Genomic DNA, 25,006 nt, shown 5'->3' on the forward strand with positions numbered 1-25,006 from the left:
AAATCCGGCCATGCTTCATCTATAAATGTACAATTAAAACTGGGATCAGTTAATCCCTGGCCTTGATTTGGCCAGCTGCTTGGGGGGTGTTATCTAAAGCCCAGTTTCATTGACAATTATAATCTGAAAGAATAACAGACGGCAAACCAATTAGGATTAAACCGGGGTTGACAGCATGATGTCTGCAAAGGATCAGTGGTGCTGGGGGAGGGGAGGGGCGGAAGCAAACTTGAATGACTAGAACAATCAGCAAAACTTTGCCATGCGAGATGCTGATACCTTAAAACAGGGTCCACAATCCTCCTTCAAGCAAAGGGGTGCACTGAGCTATTGTCAACCCTCTGGGGGCACAGCCAAAGTGTGAAAGTCGGTGTGTCTGAAGTGTAAGGGCAGAGTCAATTTTATTAAAGGGCATCTCTTTCTTTGGTGTGGTTCTGGTCTGACTTGCTTATGAAGTGTCTCAGAAGGCGAAATTCCTTACCAAAGTCCATGCGGTCCTTGTGGTTCCGTTGCAAGAGTCCTAGCAGCAGCTGCCTCAAGTGGGCTGATGTCTCCCTTGGAATGCTTAAAAAGAAAAAAGAAAGAAATGAAATGAAATAAAGTGAGAAAAGGTCAGCATCACATAAAGCTCATATCTTATATCGTGCCACAGAGGTTGCTGTTGTTTTTATTTTTTAAAAAAACCAGATACTTTTATATTACTCTTACTAGAGATTCAAAGTATTTTACAAGATCAAACGCAGTACAATGAATGGTCATAAAACAACACACAAATGACAGATGCTAATTAAAAATGGGAAAATAAAAGGCAACAAGATGGGGTGAGGAGAAACCAGTTTAGCCAAAAGCTTAATGGAAGCATTAGCTTTTACAACTGCTTAATAATCTCAAGAAAAAGCACTTGGCTCTATCTTTTTTAGGGAGAAGGATCTATAAGGCATAGAAAACCTGATATTCTATCCTGCTGTGGGGATGGATCCAACAACCTTGTTGCCTGGATCTCGCTCAGTGCTGTCCATAGAGAAACTAAATGAAAGAGAAGCTACTCTGTCACCTAACTTGAGGGGAAATGCCATTTTTACTCCATTAGCTATGCTGGCTGGGAGAGATGGGAGATGGAATCCAACATCATCTGGAGGCACCATGTTGGCTAACCCTTCTCTACTGGAAACCACAGGGACTATTCCAATTCAGGTACCAAACTACCTTAAGCTTCCCCGCAGTCAACAGAACTAGTCCCTGCACACACAAAAAACTAGTTTTGCAAGGAGAAGGTTTTCATCCAACCTTCTTTCCAACATGTTCAATTTCAACACAAAGTGTCCCCCATTTCCTTTTTCGCGACACTTGAAGCAGCAATTTGAAAAAAGCAAAAATGATCACCCTCCCTGCCAATCCTGGTAATATATACCAGGCAGAGACACATTCAGAAGAGAGAAGGGAGGGGGCAGAGGAAGGAAAAACCTGGCAGAGCAGTTTTAAAATTCTTGCACAGGCGAAACCAGGCCGTCTTGGCATTTGCTGTGTACACAACTTGGTGCCTGCCGCCTGCCAGGTTTGCTTGGAGAGGTCAGGTCAGGTAATGGCATATTCACGGCAAACATCCCAGATCTTTAAAACTAACACTACTCCACTTAGCCTGGCACGGCTCAGTCCCTTGCAGGCTTGCCCTCTCTCCCCACATTGATGCTTACTCAGAAATGTCAAAGTAAACAACTGTGTGCCAGGGGCTAATATTTGGGAAGCATTTCCAAATTGCTCTCTGTATCAATTTTCTGCTGAATTCCAATGCTGGGAAAAACAGTAAAACCGAAGGTGGGGGCACACATGTGAGAGGGAGGGAGGGAGGGAGGGAGGGAGGGAAGAAAGAAAGAAAGAAAGAAAGAAAGAAAGAAAGAAAGAAAGAGAAAGAGAGAGAGAGAGAGAGAGAGAGAGAGAGAGAGAGAGAGAGAGAGAGAGAGAAGGGCTAGTATGGAAAACTATAGGACATTCCTTACAGCTCTCTTGCCCAGTGCAAAACAGGAGCTGTTGTGCAGGGGCACCTTCTGAAAAATGATCTAGGTTTTCTACGAAATCCACAGCCCTCTCTTACAGGCACTTCCTAGAAATCATAAAGCAACAGCAGCTGCAAGTAACGTCTGATCCAGGCAGGTCAACAAACAGGAATTTTCCAGCTTGGCTGGCTGGGATGTTCACGTGAGAAGCAGTGCTGCAGGCACGTGGAATGTCAGGACAGGAAGTGCTGAGCACTTTGAATGCTTCGTGGTCCTCCTTAAGGACAGCTGCATAAAAACACGCCAGGTGGTAAGGCAGGGGGATTAAGACCTGTCTCCCAAATCAGGTAAAAAAAATCCCATCAAGTCCCAACATTGCAGGAACACAGAAGCTGCACTTTTCACAACTCAAGCTATTTCTCCACCTAGCTCAAATACTGCAGGACTGGAAAACTAGTAACCTCCATAGGCTGCTAGAGCCCAGCTCCCATCACCCTTGACCACACTGGCTGGGGCTTGTAGAAGTCCAACCATGTATGAAAGGCCACCAGTCCCTGGTTTACTGTGAGTGGCAGACAAAAATGGTATTTTGCATCACTAGCTGCCTGGTCCTTTTGTTGATGATACATTACTTGCTTTCACAAACAGGGCATGGCATCCCAGCATTATGTATAGCAGAAGCACACCGCCTCTGAATGAAGGTGTTCCTTTCAGTGAAAATAGTTGAAAGCTGGTAATAATCTCACTGTCTCCTGTCCTCTCCAAGACCACAGATATATTAAGATCACGAGATGCAAAACTAGGAAAGCCTTCAGTTCAAATTTCTACCCCTGCTCAAGTTCTTTGGTAGCTGTATGCAAGCCACCAATAAATAGTTTAGGGATACCTGTCCTGCCTTATAGGGCTGGTGCAAGACAGGGATGAGGAACATGTGGGGCGCACCATGGGCTGTTGGACTACAACTCCCATCATCCCTGACCATCACCCATGCTGGCTGGCTGGCTGGGGCTGATGGGGAATCCACCAACACTTGGAAGGCTGGCTAGAGGGACTAATAGTCTGCACTGGTGTAAGACGGTGCTTCACGGATTGTTATCTTCTCTGCAAAAACTAGCCACAATGGCTCACAATGGAAAGGCACAAATGCAGTTTTTCCTTCCCAAGAGAACACAAGACATGTTGTGCATCCTGTCCCACTAACAGGGGGTTGGACTCGATGGCCCTTGTGGTCTCTTCCAACTCTATGATTCTATGAACAGTTTCCAATGTGGATGAATAGGAGCCCTTGGGATTCCAAACAGGAAGACTTGGACTTTTTATCCATGCAGTGAAACCAATGCCTGAACCGGAGCTCAAGCAGGTTCGTACACGACGTTTGTACACAACGGTAAACATATTTTGGCACCTGCCAAAATCTAGGTCCTTTCCCCAGTTGGAACATGCATAGGATTTGAATGGACTCTGTGTGCGCTACTGCTGTTTTAAACTGTGTTGGTGTAGAAAGCCTTGTGCAACTTGAGACCAGAATACTGGTTGTTCCCTGTGTTATGGAAGTCTGCCTCGCCTATAGCTATCAGGAATGCACCTCCACTGTACCATTTTCAGCACCTGCTAAAAACGTTTTTTGTTTAGATACCCAGATATCTAGAATCTTGATGTGTCTTCAGTTCATTGCCATTTTTTTTGAACGTTTTAAACAGTTGTTACAAGTAATTTTATTGTTTTATTCTTTTTGTAAACTGCTTTGAAGCTTGTTCATATATAAATTTTATGAAATAAGTAACCCAGACATCATGCATTTAATGTTCCTAGCCCTAAGAGGTGCTGCACCTCCTCTATAGCAAAGATTTGGCAAGCTTCATCACTTTTGACTTCCAGACATCTTTCTAAACCAGACATCAGACCTATGCAGCAATTTAAGATTTTCTTGAGAGGCCAGTCCTTTTAAAGATAGTTCTGTACTGCATTTTTTTTTTAAATGTTGCTATACAGTACACCATGGGTAGGGAAACTAAGGCCCGGGGGCCGGATCCGGCCCAATCGCCTTCTAAATCTGGCCTGCAGACGGTCTGGGAATCAGCGGTTTTTACATGAGTAGAATGTGTCCTTTTATCTAAAATGCATCTCTGGGTTATTTGTGGGGCATAGGAATTTGTTCATATTTTTTTTCAAAATACAGTCCGGCCCCCCACAAGGTCTGAGGGACAGTGGACCAGGCCCCTGCTGAAAAAAATTGCTAACCCCTGCTATACACTATCCTGATGCTTTGTGATAGTGCATTGCATAAATGGTTCAGTGTTGGTTTTTATATGTGCAAATGTTTTAACTGATTCATATATGTAACAGTTTTATTATATTGTAATTCATTTTGGGAGTTCTCATTTAAAAAGGATTTATAAATGAAATTAACACTAGCACATAGGTAATGGCTGATATTGAGTTCGCCATCCACTTTGCTCCTTTTTACTAGCACACACAAGAAACGAATCCCAACCCACTTGATCCTAGGATCATGGTTTGGTTTGGCTCCCAGGAAACCATGGTTTGTTCTTAATTGACTGCTCATGGCTTACTGGCTCTAAACAGTTTGGATAACAGGCTAAGTACTAACAGGAAGAAGCAAAGTGGTCAGAACTGATTTACTGGGCCAGTGATTTAAAGTGCAAGGAAATTTATTTCTGTCCACGCACATCTGAAGTAGGTCTTGGACGTCACATTCTGGGTTGTGTGATATGTATTCAGCTCCTACTTGCAACCCTAATTAAATTATTCTCACTGCAGAGGACATAAATAGCTTTGTTTATCTGCTGCTCCCCACCCTCCTACCCCACCCCTTCCTTCATACAGCTTCTAGGCGCATTACGCAGCCAAGAAACAGGGAGAGCCCACAGCAAACCCAGGGGTCACGCGGAAGCCCTCAAAAAGAGCTGACAAACAGGCTGTCTCCCTTCCACACCCAGTTCATCTGACATTTCCAGTTTCTGCCAAACAGTGTTGTTTCCTAGTCACCTTGTTTAAAAACAAAAGCATGCCGCCCAAAGCGTTATGGGTAGGCAAGCCAGCTTATTCAAAGGGAGAAGGCGAGCACAAGCTATTTCACACCATCTGATTAAAATAGCACGCCCTTTTGGATCAAAGCCAAGAGCACGGGCTTCCCCGCCTCAGAATGGCATTCACCTGTGTCAGCAAATCTTAGGCTTGAAATGGCATGCTACGTGAGACAAGGGGGTGCCACCAAAATAGCGTCCCCAGGTTGAGGCTCCCTCCTTCTCCACAGAGTTTTGCATCACTTGTAGGGGAATGGTGATGTAAATGATGGTCCTGGGGTGGGGCTGGGGGAGGAAAAAAGCACAGGGTCTTGAGGAAAGGCCCCCCACCCCAGTAACACCAACCTAGGGGATAGTGGCTGGCTTGCTCAGTGTACAAGCAGGGAGGAACAGAGGGACCAAGACTGGCATGCTTGCAGGAAACTATTAACTTTGTTTTACTGCTATGTGCAAACTGGGCCAGTAAATAAAGTGTATAGAGAAATTTAATCATGTGAGACAGATGTTAAGCTTCAAACACAGTAATGCAGCAATAATGCTTCAAGCTACTAGCTGCAACCCTGAAAACTTAAAGCACCTATAATGGCATCAGCTTCCATGGGCTAGAGTCAAATGCAGGAAAGATTATAGAATGATGTGTGTGCGCACAGTTATGCAGGTATACAAACAGGTATGCAAGCATACAAGCAGAAGTTTGTATGGAAATCATATGGAAATTGCTGGGCAGGGAATTGTAAGCCGTGAGGTCAGAAGGAAATGATGCATAAAAAGTATAGATTGTGCTAATTACATTAAATCTTAAATGATTGTAAAGAGCTTAAATGCATGCAAAGGGCTAGTGATGCAAATTTTATTGTAATTATCTGTATGTTTTATATATATATCTTTTAATTCTATTACTGTTTAATTGCTTCTTAATGACTGCTTTTCCTACATTTTAGACTGCTTCTATTTTATATGTAAGCCGCCTTGAGTCGCTGTCTGGAAAAAATGCAGGATGTAAATAAATATAGTATGTAAAATAAGCACACTGGCTCATTCACATAGCGATGTTGACGTTAACACAAACATCCTGGCCTGGCACTGCACTGGGAAGCTGAATCAAAAGCCTGCAGTGAAATTAAAAGCTTGGTTATCTCTGTTTAAGACCAGAAATTGTGTGAAGAAAATGAAACTTGCAGCATGATGATGGCACAACAGTGGGGCGGCATAGGAGGATATCTCAAACCCAGGAATGCAATTTGCCAGCGGTACCCCTGTGTCTCACACACAATATATTCTCTCGGCGCTAAAGGGGCTAAAACTAAGAGAAGCTCCTTCTCCCAACCTTTTGGCTTCAGAAGTATATTGAATCCTGCAAGGAGTGTGGCCTGCACCCCTCACAAGGGACACTGAGGAATCAAATCTAGGGATCGGATGGGTTCAAGCCTTGAACTGCCTGAATTCTGGCATTGTGATGAGCTATGTTGTAACTGAAGTGAATCTAGGCAAGTCTCACATCTCTGCACTCTTCCCAGTCACTCTCCTAACATGCCCATGAGTTTTTGCTTCCAATTTCAACTAACCACACTTTAGTACTGCATCCAAACTTCAAACTGTGGCTAACTGTAACTATGGCTTGCTCCAACAGGTTAGCTTCATTTGAAGCTGGCTTCGTTCAAAGAAACCAAGTTAAAAATAGCCACAGTTTGTATGGATGACATGATGAGCTGCAGGGTTAATTAAAAATGGAACTGAAAGCTTATATATTCTTCCTTGAGCCTGCGGTCTAGGAGGAGAACAAAAAGCTCACCAAGGCTCATTCGCGTCACAACAACCCATGGTTTACTGTGACACCCAAACACTGTCAGTGGTTCGTCCACTGTGGAACACTTAAGCTTTGCAGAGGATTCTGGCAAGTATCCTACAGTGAACCCTGGTTCACACACAATGACTAGGCCCAAACAGACTGGGCAGTCACCTTCACAAGAGGTATGAGTGTACATCCAGGAAGATGATAGCAAAAGGAAACTTCTTCACTACTACCATGGTTTCAGAGAGCTGTGTAACCCCAGGATTCACACACACAGTTTGAATAGCAATGTGTTGGGGGTTTCAACATAGCTGGGAAATCCTTGCTTACTTGAAGCACATCCTGCAGAGTTGTCTTTCTCCTACAACCATGAAAACCAACAGATTCCTCAGATCACCATTCCATGTGAAACGAACCAGCAAAATAGATGAAATCAGTCTGGTTTCCAAGAACGGTCAAACACTTAATTCATCGTTTCTCTAACTTGGTTCCCCAGCTGTTGTTCGGCTACAGCTCCCATCATCCCTGACCACTGGTCCTGCTAGCTAGGGATGATGGGAGTTGTAGCCCAACAACAGCGGGGGGAACCATGTTTGAGAAACACTAATTCATTCATAACACTCTCTTATCCAGTTACTGGAAATGGCAGGTGCCACCACCAACCCTGGCCAAATTTTTTTTAGAATAAAATGAAATCCAGCTCTCCAGTGATAAAAGCCATCACACTACAAGGCATTCAAAGCTCCTGGGCAGTATTAATGAAGCCCAGCTGTTTCAAAAAGTAGTCTGACTCCTGCAATGAAGGAATTGCAGCTAAAGGATCCCTGTCAGATAGCCATCCACTCTCTGTTTAAAGACTTCCAATGGATGTCCAATGTGTTACCCTTTTAACCTCTGCACAGCAATTAGAACAGTTTAGGCACTATAGGCCTATAATGAGTGAATTAATGAGTGAATAGTAATACTACTAATGATGTTGGCAGCCCCAGTTCCCACCCTGGAATTCCCAGTGATGAGACAGTTGGTCTCATAGAATTATAGAGTTGGAAGGGACCCCCAGCAACACAGGAGTCCCAGCTAAAGCATCCATGAGAGATGGCCATCGACCCTCTGCTTAAAAGCCTCCATGGAAGGAGAGTCCACCACCTCCCGAGGGAGACAGTTCCACAGTTGAACAGCTCTTACTGTCAGAAAGTTTTTCTGTATGCCTAGTCTCCTTTCTTGTAACTGAAAGCCACTGGTTCGAGTCCTACCCTCCAGAGCAGGAGAAAACAAGCATGCTCCCTCTTCCGTGTCCCCTCTCAGCCTCTGCCGTCTAGGAATGATTAATGCTAACCCACAACCACACAGGGTTCTCCCTGAGATAATGGTCATAAAATGCTATAGGTATAAGGGTTTGGACCTGTTTCCATCAGGGATGGCGCGAATGGCACTTGGGTGAAATGGATGTATTTTGCTAAGCTCAGCTGGGAATGTTTTTGCCTGTTAAAGCTGCCCAAGCCTCCTCCCTCCCTCAGAAAGAAAGAAGCAAATGCGAAAAAGAATCTGCTTGGGTTGTTTTTGTGCTCCTGGACGGGGTCAACCGAGGTAACCAAGTTTCAGCTTGCCAGCCTCTGGGCTCTGTCATTCCAGGCTAACAGACGGAGGAGGCAGGTTGCCAAGTTATTTCTAAACATGCCCAGCTGAGAGCACAAGGGGACAGGTGTTGAGAAGAGTCGAGCAAGTGGCAGTGAAGTTCGAGGGAGAGAGAAAGCAGAGAATAGCAGCACCGAAAGAATGCTTACTTGGGCATGAGCATCTTGTTTTTCTCATAGAAGAGCCGAAGGTCTTGAGGGCTGCTTGCCTGTGAAGGAGTGGGGGAAAGAGGAGAAGGGTGATCAGCAAATTCATACAGCCATCTGGAACCCTATCTATCTATCTATCTATCTATCTATCTATCTATCTATCTATCATCTATCTATATCTCTATCTATCTATCTATCTATCTATCATCATCTATCTATCATCTACAGTGGTGCCTCGCAAGACGAAATTAATCCGTTCCGTGAGGCTCTTCGTATAGCGGTTTTTTCGTCTTGCGAAGCAAGCCCATTGACAGCTTAGCGGATTAGCGCTATTAGCGGTTTAGCGGCTTTTAGTGGATCAGCTGATAAGCGGCTTAGAAAAAGGGGGGGAAAGGGGAAAAACCCCCGCAGGAACTCGCAAGACATTTCGTCTTGCGAAGCAAGCCCATAGGGAAAGTCGTTTTGCGAAGCGCCTCCAAAACAGAAAACCCTTTCGTCTAGCGGGTTTTCCGTCTTGCGAGGCGTTCGTCTTGCGGGGCACCACTGTATCTATCTATCTCGCAAAACGATCTCTTTTTAAAAAAACATGTAACAAGCTTTATTAATAGTCTTACAATACATTACATATATATAGTACATCTCTTAAAGTAAATTGAAATGTCAATCATGTACACAAAAAAAGAGAAAAAACCCATATACTTATCTTTTCTTACATAATTATGAACCTTAAGCTTCAGCTGTATTAATGCTACTTTTCATGCGATTATTAAAAAAAATTATTAACAAAAAATATCATAAAGACTTTGGACTTCGTCAAATACATGAGAGCAAAAATACATGAGAGCAAAAAAGGGGAAGCATAAATATACAAACTCTAGAAGACAAGAGCATTAACTGACCAAGAGCCACATGTGAAAGGGGGATAATAGTTGATGTTAAAAATACAATTTACCAGGACACAATCTACCTCCATGCCCAGAATATTGCCCCCTTGGCAGCTAGCACTATCGCCAAGTGCCGCCTGAGCCAGGGACCCCAAACACCATCTTTTTTCAAAACAAGACGCTCTTCAGTGAAGCTAAAATGCTTGCAAACCAAAAAGGAGATTGAGAGAGTTCAAAACACAAAATGAGAGGGGGGGGGAGAGAGAAAACAGGTGGAAGCTGTTGCTGCTGCAACCAAGCCAGAGACTGGTTGGGCAGCTGGCTCCACAATAATAGCAGCAAATGCTTGTAAAGTGTTCACCCAACACCACACAACAGCACCCACCATTACAAAACATGACCTGAGCTGCTTGGCTGGGTGAGACAGAAGCTAAAGCTCAATTAAGGAAAGCCTGAAGAATGGGACAGTCAATTCAATTGCATGATCTCACTCTCTTCCACTCCCCTCGCAAGTGGGTTCTCTCCTCCAACTCCAGGCTGCAAAAACCACACATTGTCACGAAGTTCAAAATATGGCAACTTATGCTTAGTGCTAACCCCCAAATCCAGTGCTGGGAATCGGAGGCAATCACCACTGCCAAGAGTCATTGAGTCTGCAATCCTAAAGCACACTTACTAGAGGGTAAGCCCCATTCAATATAGTGGAATTTGCTTCTGGAGTAAACCAGGACTGCGCTGTGACAGTCCATGCACTAGGGATGGAGATCCTTCATGTATTTTTGGGACTACAACTCCCATCATCCCTGACCATTGATGTGCAGGTTTCTCATCCCTGCTCCAAACCCTAGTTTGGAAGTTAACACTATCTTAAGTTTGCCCAACTCAGATGGTCACTGCAAAAGACTATGGTTATTGCAACCAAGAAACAGAAGAACAAATCTGCAAGAGGGGAGCAGGAGGCAGGCTGTGTAAAAATCCTGGCATTGCTTTGAAGGATTTTCCAAACTGATCCTGAGTTGTGTACTGAGGATACCAGAGTTAAGGCAGGCCTGTTTAGGGAAGTTTTTAATGTTTAATGTTTTATCATATTCTGTTGGTAGCTGCCGAGAGTGGCTGGGGAAACCCAGTCAGATGGGCAGGGTATAAATAACAATTAATTATCTATTATTATTATTATTATTATTATTATTATTCATCTCCAGTCAGCCCTGAAATTCAAGAAGTAGCCCTGGGTGAACCCACATGTCTTAGCATAGCTTGCCTCACAGGTTTATTCAGAGAATAAAAATAATTACATTTTCCTGAGGTTATTGGAGAGAGGGATATAAATTAAATAAATTTCAAAATGAAAGACAAGCTTTAGGGGCAAGACAGATTAATTTCTTCTGTCTCTCTGTACATACTCCAGTATTTCCAACTCCTGCACCCTAATATGCAAGGGTTGGCCAATCATAACTGAAAAACCAGTGATATTAAGGAGTCAGTGTGTAAGACAAGAAACGTGGCTTATATGTCTACACAAATATTAGAATGAGTATATTAACTATGCTTCCGTTCTTCATCGTCATTAAAAAGCCCTTTAGTGGCATGCCTTTTTTGGGGGGGGGCAGGGTCGGGAACTGAATTAACAACTCAATAAACTGTCATCCAATCTGTTTACAAGGATTATGGATCCCATTAATCTCATCCCTCTGTTAGGGTCCATTGTTTTAATTTAGAGACACTGGTGAGCACAAAAAGCTCCTTAAAATTAAAATAAAATGACCTGTCAGACATCTGGCTATTATTTAGGATGTGGGGGGGGTGGGGGTGGAGGAGGTAAACCTGCTGGGTGTCATGCAGCACAAGTATGGAAGTGTGTTCCTTTATTTAAAAAAGGGGGGGGGGAGAGAGAGACCATGCTACACATTATAACGTAGCAGACTATGTTCTTTTCTCTCTTTCCATTAATGTGGAATCTATGTGTGCCTTTTGCTGTCACTGCTTCACATTGTCAGCTGCCAACAGAGCATGGAAACACCCCAACCTGATGACATTAAATAAAGAATAACTGGGTGGGTGCAGATGTTACAGGAAGAGCAGGAGGATATGGCTCATGGAGACCATTTTCAGTAGCAGCCATGGTACTCGGTCCAGTATACCTGAAGGAGCATCTCCACCCCCATCATCCTGCCCGGACACGGAGGTCCAGCTCCGAGGGCCTTCTGGTGGTTCCCTCCCTACGAGAAGCGAGGTTACAGGGAACCAGGCAGAGGGCCTTCTTGGTAGTGGTGCCCTGTGGAACGCCCTCTCATCAGATGTCAAGGAAATAAGCAACTATCTGACTTTTAGAAGACATCTGAAGGCAGCCCTGTTTAGGGAAGTTTTTAATGTTTGATGTTTTTAATATTCTGTTGTTAGCCGCCCAGAGTGGCTGGGGAAACCCAGCCGGATGGCTGGGATATAAACAATTTATTATTATTATTATTATTATTATTATTATTATTATTATTATTGAAGTGAGGTACTTCTTTCAACCGCTGATTATCAGTCGTGAGAGCCTCTCCTGTACTTAAAATGTCACAGTTGGCTGAGCCTTGCTTGGGTAGGTGGGAGAGAGAAGGGACACATTTATTCTAGCTGATTTAAAATTTGGGCTTAAAGAGAGACGGACTGTCAGCTCACATCTATTCAGATGGAAAAATACTCCCAGCAGGTTTCATATGCGTTGGAAGTATAAAGACAGCTGCAACTCGCCCCTCACAGCTTACACGACAGGCTTTCAAAAAGCCAGGCACACCCTTGCAATAGTTTTGCAAAGGCCATGCTGCTGCCGTTCCCACATCCCCCTGATAACTGGATCCTTGTGCACACATATTGCACCTGCCAGACATCACTGCAAGGCACCAGGAAGCCTTGCGCCAGCTCAAATGCAAGGAGAACCATTTGAGAGCAAGGAATCTTTCTCTCATTACAGAGGGTGCTGGATGTAACGAGATACAAATACATTTCCCTATTGATCCTTAAGACTGGGAGGGGGGAGTTTCAAAAAGGGATTTTTGCAGGTTTTCCCTTGAGAACTTAAAGAAAGCCCTGCCTGCTCGCAGTCTTAAAGTACATCTACTGCAGCTTCCCATTTCAAGGAAATCTTGGCTAAGCCAGGAGTCACCAACCATTTTGGACTAGTGGGCACATTTTGAATTTTGAGAGTGAGCTGGGGGTGCCAGTCACAAAATGGCTGCCGGGGGGAGCATGGCATAATTAAAAAAATTAGAGGGATAGCCACCCCTGACAACCTTAGGCTTAACATGGAAAATCAGCTATATCCAGCTGGTCCTGGCTACTGAGAAATCACACACACAAACTGTTGTCATAACAGGAAGCATTCCTCAGCACCAGGAAAAATATACAAGGCGCCAACACCACTCTCATTTCACAGAAATTACTTAGAAAGTAAATGTACATTTCCTTCCATAATTTTCTTTCTAGGAGAGCTAAGAGTCTGAGGTACCGGTCCAGGAACAACGTGGTGCTGGGTTGGTGACCTGTGGACTAAGCAGTGTTTCCAAGAAGCTTTAATAAGCCCCCACCCCACTGCCACCATCTGTTTGTCCCCCAACACCTGCTAATCAAAGGGACACGGTCTCTCAATCTGGGTTTTTTGCTTTGCTCCCGTGATCAACTGACCATCTTTGCTGAACTTTTTAGACAACCATTTTCAACGGGCTGCTGGATTAACTTCTTTCAAACCCTTTTATTAGCTGCCAAGATCGCTGCTTTCCACTGTGGGGTCAGAACAATTACTCCTATAATCAAGAGTGGCTAATTAAGCGATGAGAGATTGCCAAAAATGGACACGGTTCTGGGTAAGATTTGGACAGAAGAAACAGACGGGGATCGTTCTACATGACAAAGCTAAAGCATTATATAAAAGCTCAGGAAAGGCATAATATACAAAATAACTTTATAAAGGAAACAACTGAAATTTATGCCCATAATATTTACCCCCCCTTTTTTTGTTAGCCAAATGTATTATTATTCTGGAATGATAAATAAATTATTCCAGAATGATAAATCAAGATGAGGAATCCGGACGTGCCCTTCTCAGAATAATGAGTGTGTGGTGCTTTTCAGTGTCCATTGTGGGGTCTGCTTGATTTTTTAAAAAAAGAATATTTTTGTGTATGCATGTTTGCATAAAAGTAAGTAATAAAATGTAACCATATGAAGACGCAAACTGAGGACGTTCGGGAGCATGCAAACCTATCAGCTTTGCATTATTACTGCCCCCTTTACTTCACTTTCACTGCTTCTTTGCACAGAATTTAGAGTTGGCCCAACCCTGCACCCTTTCTGTTTTCTGTTTTGTCTAATCAGCACAACTCCAGACACCAACTGTGTTGACACAGATTGAAGGATTATCAACCCACGGGCCTAGACCTACTCCAAATGCCCTGGGCAAAAAGGAATGTCAGTGATGGACCAATGGAGCGATGCGTAAACATAAAGCAGCTTAACAGTAGAAAAAATTACCTGTGATAACAGGAACCATCGTGTGTTATATTCACATGGAGCTGTTCCAAGAGCTCACCAAGGATGGTGCACAGTGGAGGCTGTGGGGGCCACTCAACTATCAACCACATTCTACCCTTAGCCAGCCCCCGCCTGCCTGCCCTTTTTCTACGGGACCGCCTCTCCTGGTATGTCCCACAGAGGAACTTACAGTCTGCAAATAAAAACATCTTGAAGATCCCAGGCCACAGAGAGGTTAGGCTGGCCTCAACTAGAGCCAGGGCCTTTTCGGCCGCGGCTCCAATCTGGTGGAACGCTCTGTCACAAGAGACCAGGGCCCTGCGGGACTTGACATCTTTCCGCAGGGCCTGCAAAACAGAGCTGTTCCGCCAGGCCTTTGGTCAGGGCACAGCCTGACCCCCCTCCTCTGGCAATCTGCACAGAATTTTGCTTATTGGTTGCCATAAATTTTATTTTAAAAAATTAATTAAATGTTTTTAGAATTGTTGGATTATTTTGATTGTTGTTAGCCGCCCTGAGCCCAGCTTCGGCTGGGGAGGGCGGGATATAAATAAAATTTATTATTATTATTATTATTATTATTATTATTATTATTATTATTAGCAGTTCAAGGGGACAGGACTGCTTATCAGTTTCCTCCTGCTGTTTCAGCATTGTCCTTGTAGAACTTGGCAGGGAGAAGGATGAGGCCAAAGCTGGAGTTAGTTGGGTCAGGCCTCAACTACGGTTGGTCTCCCCTGCTTTCTGTCCCAATCGGCACCCGTTACTTGAACATACTGAGCTGGTGTAGCAAGTGGGATTAAGAGTACGAACCAGGAAGTCTCTAAATGTAAATCTCGCCTTAGAAAGGAGAGAAGGGAAGTCACTGACCTAGGAAAGGAAAGACATCAAAAAGTGGTCTGGCTGGAAGTTGCATCACCACTTAAGCATGGGCCTAATTAATCTGGTTCTCCCAAATTAATTATTTTATCAGACCCCAAAGTCCCAGACACCTCTCGGTTATTATTAAAAATCACGCCCATATGTGAAAACGCAAAACTCCAATTCTAGTTTCTCAAGGCTGGAAGAGAACTGCTGTTGTGCAAGTCAAAACATCTTCAAGGTCTGCAAAAACCTGTCTGCACTACTTCTTTATTTTTTAAAAAAGAATATTTGTTTAGGAAGACCTTTGAAGAACTCCTGTTATCTTTAGAATGCTCCAGGGGGCCCTTGCAACTCATTTTACCACTTAATTAACAAAAACAATTTAAGAAAAACCACACAAAATCCCACTTCCTCCTCTCCCTCCTGCTCCAGATGACCTCTCTCACGATCAAGATATAAAGAGCAATCCCGGGGCAGGGTGGAGCTAGGAATGGTAGGAGGCAGCACATTTAAATATGTACACCCCAAGCATCTTTGTAAAACCTGGGGTTAGGAACACACAGGCAAGGAGACTAGAAAAGTTAAGCCTTGTTTGTGATCACTATTTGAGCTTTGCCCACCACAAAAAAAGGAGCATTGGGGGGAAATCATCTAAGGGAGGAAGCAGCTTTTTTAAAAGTACTGAATGTTATAACGTGGTTGCCACCATGCTAGATTTTCTAGTAAGCTTGCCAAATCAGTTTTATCCTTCATAGCCAGGTCCTTTGTGTGTGTGGCAATCATACTGGCAGCTGGTATCACTCGCTTGCTTGCTGAAGCTGAAACTTTGGGAGGTCCACAAATCTTAGCTGGCCTTGGGATCCAGCCAAAATGTATGCTTGCCACACGCACAGCCTGCAGACAAAGGGGCAAAGGATGTGCTCGATGTTACGCCATGCTCAGAGCTTGAAGCGATGGGGGGCAAGAAGCCCCTGCCCTCCTCAGCTGGGGTACTAGAAGGCAGGGGGAAAGATGGCTCATCCCTCTTGCACAGAGTCTCAAAAAACACAGCAGGTAGTCTTGATGCTCTTTCCAAGTGCTTAGGACACCATCAGGCAGATTTCCTGCTCTTCTCCATGCTCGGCAGTACAGCAATTATCCCCGAGGTTGAACTTGCCATGCTCAAAAGAATACTTGCTACACCCATTCTTAAGTCTCTCAGAGCAGAATGGGTAACACTTCCTGGTTAACTATCCCTCACGCGGTGATAAATTAGCTTGGTAAAGTCAGCTACAGTATGCAAGCATAAAGCTGAGCATAATCTGATTGCAAAATCAAGCATTGCCTTTCAAAAACATCCAGAACACAGTGGACAGATTGTTAGGCAGACCTTGGTGGAACAGCCCAAAACCTTAGAGAGGCAGAAAAGCCAATGTCACATGGGTCAAAGCCAGTCTAGTTATTTTGGCAACTGAGGCAGAAAATTCACAAGTGCCTCTCCCACTTTCTGGCAGTAAAAATAAATTTAAGCAACGAACATCCAAAATCAACTGCCTAAGGCAGCTGCCTCATTTTGCCTAATGGTTGGGCTGGCCCTCTGTATTGAACAGATTACTAAACTACTTAAGAGATATTACTCAGTACTTCTGGTTTGTTTCTGGGCAGTGTTGGTGTTGACCTACAAAAGCTCCAATGCCCAAGGCAAGGTTATCAGAAGGCTTGCCTTCTCCTGTAGGAACCTGCTGAGGACATCAAAAGGCCTGTCTTCAGAAAGAGGTGGGTGGCTACCAGAGACAGGCTTTAGCTGTGGCAGCATTTGGGATTTCCCCCTCTACTTTTCTTACCTCCTGATTCATTCCACTGCTGCTACATCTAAGGGAAAAGCGGTTGGGCTCAGAGAGCGGAGGAGGAGCTGGTATTGATTTTAGGGTTTGTTCGTTTTCATTTTGTATTTTTATATTCTGATGCAAGCCACTCTGGAAAGCTGCATTATCCAGAGGAGATGTGAATGTATTTTAAATGGGAAAAGGCTTTCTAAAACCTTTTCTCCCAAAATGGTGCGGAGGAGGATGGCATTAGAAGTGGGCTCCTGGGCTGTTTAAACAACCCCCGTGGGCGAGAGAAAGTGTCCCGTTTCAGTCCTTGCAGAGCGGATGGTGCCTCCTACCTGGGCAGGAAGCTCTATAGTCTACCCCAGGGATCGGCAACCTGCGGCCCACGGGGGTTGTTTAAACAGCCCAGGAGCCGCCCCCGAACTGAGCCAACCACTGGTCTACCCCATACAGTTGCTAATCCCCAAAGAAGCTTCCCCTCAGACCAATGGCCTGCCCAGACAGCTGCAAACTTGCAAACAGGCACTAATTGCAGCTAGGGACCCCTGACCATTAGGTCCAGTCGTGGCCGACTCTGGGGTTGCAGCGCTCATCTCGCTTTATTGGCCGAGGGAGCTGGCATACAGCTTCCGGGTCATGTGGCCAGCATGACTAAGCCGCTTCTGGCGAACCAGAGCAGTACACGGAAACGCCGTTTACCTTCCCGCCGGAGCGGTACCTATTTATCTACTTGCACTTTGATGTGCTTTCGAACTGCTAGGTTGGCAGGAGCAGGGAGCGAGCAACGGGAGCTCACCCCGTCACGGGGATTCGAACCGCCGACCTTCTGATCAGCAAGCCCTAGGCTCTGTGGTTTAACCCACAGTGCTACCTATGTTCCTAATTGCAGCTACCTGACCCCAATCTCCTCACACTTGGTTCCATTTTTCTCCAAGTACAGCAAGGGAAGAATTGCCTAGGGCGGCATACAGATTCAATAAACAGAGTAAATAAAATGAAGGAAGAAAAACAGTGCTACCATCCACCGAGACTTGTGGCATTTGCAACAGACCTGCTTGTGTCCCTCAGAAGGCCAAACCCAAAGTTTCTCCCCATGTGACATGGATGATGCTCAAGTTGGAGGCCAGAATTCTTTTTTTCAACGAAAACAACCTCCGAGGAGAGGCAGGTGAGCAATCCAGAAGGCCTAATGGGCAGCCATGAAACTAAACCACAAAGGTAACTCACCTGGAAGGGGGCTTTTCCAGTCAGACACTGGTAAATGATGGTGCCAATACTCCACAGGTCAGCTTTGGCGTCGTAGTGTTGGGACATAATGACTTCTGGGGCCTGCAATAGGAGAAGAAAGGGAACATTACACTTTGTTTTAATGCCTCAGCTTCCGATTTATTTTATTTTTTAAACCTTTTTCTTGGTAACTGTGAAAGAAAGTGAGTCTCTTTGGAGTCTCCCTTTCCAACCAGCATGCATACGCATACACACACACACACACACACACACAAACACACACACACACACACAGGCCAAGATTCCACAAAAGAGATTAGAGATTTTGTTCACAGCTTAGAACGATGTAGTTATACAGGCATGGAGAAGGTTATTTCATAACTCTAATCTGGTTAATTCAGACGTGATTTTGCTTTAATGAGATAAATGAACTAACACCTTATCTCCTGACCTGCTGGAGATTGAGGGGGGGGTCCATGCCCTTCTCATGCATGCATGTTTCTGTTTGTGAGAATATATAATACACATTTGCATATTCTATTTGCATGTTCTATTTGCATGTTCTATTGCAGCTACGGGAGGCAGGGGATGCTAGCCAGGGTTTTTGTCCCAGGTGAAGCCTCCAAAGGGGCGTTACTAATGCTCCCAGCCTCTGTATGTGTGTACGCAAATGTGGGTGCCAAATTGGGTCTTTGACCTGGGTGAAATAAAGCCTATTTTCGCTCTCGTCATATGTACTTGCATCCATATGTATCTGCATTCTATATTACAAGGGTAGCCAACACAGTGCTTTCCAGATGATGCTGGACTACAACTCCCATCATCCCTGGCCATTCGGCTATGCTAGCTGGGGCTGATGGGAGTTGTAGTTTAACAACATTTGGAGTTCATCGCATGGGCTAACTCATGTTCTATTGCAGGGGTAGGCAACCTAAGGCCCGGGGGCCGGATCTGGCCCAATCGCCTTCTCAGTCCAGCCTGCGAACGGTCTGGGAATCAGCGTGTTTTTACATGAGTAGAATGTGTGCTTTTATTTAAAATGCATCGCTGGGTTATTTGTGGGGCATAGGAATTTGTTCATTTTTTTTCTTTTTTCAAAATATAGCCCGGCCCACCACATGGTTTGAGGGACGGTGGACTGGCCCACGGCTGAAAAAGGTTGCTAACCCCTGTTCTATTGCACACACACATAAGTCACCACACTAAGCAAACTTCTCCCCTAAAAAACTAAAACCAATGTGCACACGTTTGAAAAACAGCAACATCTTTTACCACCTGCCACCCAGGTGAACAAAAGAATCAAGCCAGGACAGGTAACACCAGACTTCACAGCCTGAATGACAATCTACAACAAGCTTCCCAGTAATATGGCCTACTACAAAGGAGAGTGTGAGGACAGCTTCCAGGAATGGCGGAGAAAGCTCCCCAAAGTCTGGCAATCACCCCTAGGCCTTGGCAGTGAAAAACCCACAGTCAGCTCCCTGCTTTAGGGCTGCACCAGATGAGGGTAAACAGACCGGTCGGCATAAACCTAGACTTGTCCTGATCACACATAATAACAGGGAGGGATGGGGCCCAATATTTATTACAGAACTCCCCACCTCCCCCTGAATAATCTCTTTGCAATTCCTCCCATGCATATTCCCCACTTCAAACAAGATCCAAGCAAATTTGGCTGTGAGAAAGAGTGGAACAAAAGCTGCAGTGGGTTTTTTTCTAAGTGTGGGTGGGTGGTATCCTTCCTTGTAGAGTCTGGATGTATCCCTCTAGATACATAAGCTTCAGGATGTGAACACGGCAAACCCGGAAGTATTTTTCCAGGTTTCACCCCGCACACATGCACAGAAGTGGTCCTCCGGTTGCGAATTCCTTGGGATGCGGCCGGACCTCCGGAATAGATCCTGTTCGCAACCGGAGGTACCACTGTATTTCTTACACTTTTATTCCATCCTTGTCCCAAGGAGCTCCAAGAAGTCCACCATTTTATTCCCACCATAAGCCAGTGCTTCCATTTCCAACATTTGTACAATTGACACTAATCTAGGGTGAGGAACCTGTGGGCACATCTGCATAGAACTTCAACCCCTCATTGGCCAGCCATCAAGGCAAAGGGGAGCTAAGGCCCAGCAACACCAGGAGGGCCATGGGAAAACAATAGCAAGCTCAGTAGCCTACAACAGAATAAAATGAACAGAAACATTTTTCCTAAAAGCAATCAGATACTGCCTGCATGCCAACCCTTTCCTTCTGGGAAAGCCTGCAGAAATAAAAAGTTTTTCACATTAGACGAAATGTGTATGATGTTGGAGCCTATCTAACCCTTTGTTTTACACAGCACATGTAGTTTGGTCATCAGCCAGGAGCCCTTCAGCCATTCTCTCCCTCCCTTAGCCTTGCATCCCTCATAGTGCCAATTTATCTTCACAGCCATGCTCGGAGCTCCTCGGAAGAAGATGGAGATGTTTAAATGGCTTAAAGAAGAGACTTGGGAGTTTGCTGCCTCCACCTGCAATGCAAAGTGGAACAGTCCATTCTAACACAGCAGCCTTTTACCATGTATGCAGCGATTAGGTCTTGATTCACACTGAGAGCCATGATGACGGGTCTATCCAATGCCCTCGGTGAATTAGACGTCAAAGGCAACTGCTCATTTGCCAGGTTACCTGCAGGGATCTCCTGTGTGCAGCTGTGCCGGGTTTTTATTTGCCTTATTAGAATAATAATAATAATAATAATAATAATAATAATAATAATAATAAATTTTATTTATATCCCGCCCTCCCCAGCCGAAGCCGGGCTCAGGGCGGCTAACAACAATAAGACATTACAAAAGTACAGCACAAACAACACTCTAAAATCATTCATTATAAAATTAATGGCAGAACTATGCTGTGGGAAAGGCTAATCTGAAAACCAGATTTGATTTGATTTTTGCTTGGGAGCAGAGCATCAAACACAACGAACTGGTCTAGCCCAGCTGACACCACCTAAGGTAGTCCAGTATTGTCTGCTCATGCTGGCAGCATCTCTCTAGGGTTTAAGGCAGGGAGTCTCCCCCATCATCTACTACCTAATCCTATAAAAGCAAGGAAGCAAAAACTTGGGAGATGGCAGGAACTGAACCTGGGATCTTTTGCACGAGAAACAGGGGTTGCACCACTGAGCTATGGTCTCTTATTAGCTGGAACAGAGGGACAAGAGTTGCGTGGGAAGATTGTGAACTGTTTTCTTTTCAACCTCCACATGAAACTAAAGCACACACGTAAAGAGTCACTGTGACTCGATTCCCGTTATTCTTTATTTGGGTTGCGCACCAAGCTGCTATTGCATGTTTGCTAACCTCATACAAACAAGCCATTGTCTGCATCCCCTAAGCTTGGTCCTTCGCCAGGACTTCCTCCCCCTGCTGATCTTTGCAGTCTTAGCAAACACTCTGCAGGCAACCTAGTCATAACAACAAAGAGGCCAGAGAGAAGAATTAGATGCCATCAAAGGCTATCCTTTGAAAATGAGGCCTTGGCAGAAGCAGAAGCAGCGACAGACCTCAAGGAACCTCTCCCTTTCTGAGGCAGTGCATAATGGAACAAGAATTCATCTCTCCCCAGGGCTGAGCTAAAGATCACACCACAGGGTGGCAAGCTAGGCATGGATATGTGGGGGCGGGGTGTGTGTGTAAAGTTAGCATTTTGTTAACACGTGAGGACAAACTTGAAGTTTTGAGAATGTGTTCATCGTACACAGAGGCTGGATTTACACACACACACATCATGCACATATATGATGCTGGATGTGTTTGTGATTTTATTAATGTACACCTGGTGATTTGCAGCTTGATGTGCAAATTGGATTTATGAAAAAGCAGGTCCAGGTTCGGATGTCATGACCAAGCCATGGTTTGAGTCATTCGGGCCATTCCTTGGAGTCACTCACATTCTTCCTCCACTCGCATGCTCCGATACCCAGCCTCACTTCCAGGTCCATCGTAACCACTGCTTGTCATTATGTCCGATTCACATAAACCATGAGCGCTGCAAACCAAGTCAGAACTGGACACCACTATTTGATTTGCCCAATTCATATACATAGAGAAATCAATTGTAGCTCTTGTGAGCCAGGAAAAGAAAAAGGAGGGAGATTGGAGAGTGGAAGGAGGAAGGAGGAAGCATTCAAGACCAAGGCATTGTCCAAACAAACCAAGTCATGATAAATCCATGACACCTGATGTAAGCTATTCACACATGCAATTCATCACTTCACTGCCAACTGAAACACAAGAACTTGTGAACCATGTCACAGTAACGGGAAATCTGGGACTGTCAAGTGCACTTTCAGATGTAGACCAGGCTTGCTGTTACTTAACATGTAAAGGTCCTAAGGCAGACTCTTCAGGTGGGAATCAAGTGCCCAACATCCATACACAAACTGTCTTTTCCAACATAAGCTTGGTAGCCAATCTCATGGCAATGAGAAAAGATTCCCCCCCCCCCCAAAATTCATCCTGTTCAAACCAGACAAGTCTCTCTCTTTCCTCTTCTTTCCATTAGAAGAGGCAGCACTATTACTGTGGAACAGGATTATATATTAATGACAGGAGATAGAACTGGAGGCATTACCAAATGGATGCTGTATTTCTGTCTCATAGCAAAACACCACCATCAAATGGAAAGTAAAGAGAGCAAGGAGACAGACTTCTTGTGATTGCTTTCAATCTCAGACTTCATTGCCTGTTCTCCTAGATTGCTATTTTTTATTTATTTATTTTGCAAAGAATCCAGCTGAGTCCCAAAGGAGAGGGGGAAGTTTTACAAAAATCAAAACTTCCGTCTCTAGCTGAAAACATGGCAGGATCCAGAGTAGAGAGGGGGAGCTCCTTCATGAGTGAATCAGAAGGAATGCTTTTAGCCAGAAAGTGATTCCCTTTTAGATCGTCTCACCCCAAATCAACTTCAAATGGGGCCCAGCAGAAAAGTCCCTGAACCTATTTGCCCGTAAAGTGGTAGGCTTTCTCCACTCTGGAGGGGCTGTTGTGCCTGCAAATTTCAATCACTCCTGTCCTTTCCTGAGTACTAAGAGGCAAGCATGGCGTCTTTGTTAGCTAGGACTACAGAATGCTTTCCTATCAAGAATATACTTCCTTTAACATAAGCTTTCTTATTTTATACCAAGTATATATTTTATACTTATTTTATACCTTTCAATTAAAGGTGTGCTCCAAGCAAGGATTCATTTAACTGAAGTTAATTTCTGCTGCTGCTGCATATAAACCCTAAAAGCAGGCAGAAAACACCCTTTCACAAATACAAAGCACTGTCTGACTATACTGTAATATTGCTGAAGCTAAGCAGGCCTGCATTTGGTGCCTAGGTGGGAGACACCCACCCCCTGAAATCGGTTCATGTCACCTTGAGTTCCACAACAAAAAAGAGGCAGGTCTAGGTAAATAAATACAGTTGTAGCCCAACTGATAATTTCAGAGCCAAGCTTTATCATGGAATACAGGCCCTGGAGCTGAGCCCTGGCTAAGCTAACCTCTGAATGAGACTACTCTATGGCTTTTTGCCTGCACAACAGCAGAAAACACAATAGGCCAGAGCAACAGAAGACCACCTGTGTTCACACAAAGCAGCAGCGACAATGAAGACTGGTTTATGACCCCGAACAGCAGCCCTTTGCATAGCAAGTTATGGGGAGATGCATCGTTTACAATCAGGATTCTAAAATCAATACATCAATCCACACTCAACTGGCACAGCCCACAGGCCCAGAGCCAGCTATCAGCTCAGCTGAGCATTGGCTGAGGGCCAAAGGAGTGTGCAAAAGCCCCTCACCGACACGACCCACTTTTGAATGGGAACTGCCCAGAGGGTGCAGAATTCTTACAGTGAATATCAATCGCTCACACATGCACAGTTCATCACACTCAATGAGGGCAAAGAATCACAGGGTGGAACAGGGCAATGCACAAGTTAGATTCTCAGTGGCTTCCATTAAGTTCTATGGTACAAAGCACAGGCAAGACTGGGAAGGGGAGTCCTGGGTTCAATCCCTGGGAGAGAGATAGGGAAGATTCTTGTCTGAAACTCTAGCGAACCACTGCCACCTACACAATAGTGAGGCAGATGGCCGAGTGGTCAGACCCTATGTTCTACCTCCTCGCGATCCCACAAAATGGGAGATTGCCAGAAGCAAAGCAACAGAGAGACACCACACCTTTAGTGGGGAGCTGTAATACTTTGCCCCGCTCATCACCACTGTGGTGGTTTGACAGGAAAATGCAAGGTTGATTTGTTTTAATCAGGCATTTAAAGGTACATGGCAGCAGAGATACCAAACAGGACTGATGGCAGCAGAGATACCAAACAGGACTGATGGCAGGGAACATCATACAGCAGGAAGTGAGAGGAGACACAATTGGAACAGAGCCTTACATTCACGTTTAATAAGCTTCATTAACGGATGGTTGTTTTTAACTCCCCACATTGTGTAGTGATAAAGAATAGTCCCTACTGCGGGCAAAATGATAACCAGAATGGACTTACCATGTACATGGGGGAGCCACAGAGAGTCGCAGCCATCATATTGCTCTGCAGGTATCGTGCAAATCCAAAATCAGCTACGCAGAACCAAAACAAGCCAAAAAGAAAGGAAAACAGAGTAAGGTTAAAATAAATGACAGCTCACAAACACAGTACACGTACATGAATGAACACCACTTGGTGACAACAAAGGTGCACTTGCGTGTGCCAAAACATTTGTTGTTGAACGCAGACGATAGTTTTTGTATCGCCCCAAAACACAGAATATATTTTAACAGAGGAAATTGTTGCACTCGGCTGTCAAACACACTTGCTATAGAGTAAGCTGAATACTTCTGTGTAAATTCACATAGAACTGCAATATAAAAATCCAGAACAATCCACTGAGTGAAGTGAAGCGAACAAAAATAAAAAAAAATGCATGACTTTTTTTTTTTTTAAAAAAAAAAGCTAATTACTTGGCCTGGTTTGGAATTCCACTCGTGATATGTGGAAAACTAGTTTCAACTACAATATCTGTTACACATTACCAGCAAACATTTTAATTTTTAAAAA

The 25,006-nt window shown here is 44.5% G+C and overlaps 1 protein-coding gene across 2 annotated transcripts in view; it reads right to left on the bottom strand.

The window, feature by feature from the left end:
- Nucleotides 1-25,006, bottom strand: part of ULK1 (unc-51 like autophagy activating kinase 1) — a 105,989-nt gene that overhangs the window by 42,362 nt on the left and 38,621 nt on the right. For both annotated transcript variants that reach the window (XM_081842231.1, XM_081842232.1), the window contains exons 7-10: nt 24,455-24,528; nt 17,916-18,017; nt 8,618-8,676; nt 482-564 (exon numbers count right to left, since the gene is read on the bottom strand). In XM_081842231.1, the coding sequence (XP_081698357.1) occupies nt 482-564; nt 8,618-8,676; nt 17,916-18,017; nt 24,455-24,528 (318 nt within the window). The remainder of the gene's footprint in view (nt 1-481; nt 565-8,617; nt 8,677-17,915; nt 18,018-24,454; nt 24,529-25,006) is intronic.

This window comes from Podarcis erhardii (assembly GCF_964252035.2).
Source record: "Podarcis erhardii genome assembly, chromosome: 15".
Taxonomy (NCBI): Eukaryota; Metazoa; Chordata; class Lepidosauria; order Squamata; family Lacertidae; genus Podarcis; species Podarcis erhardii.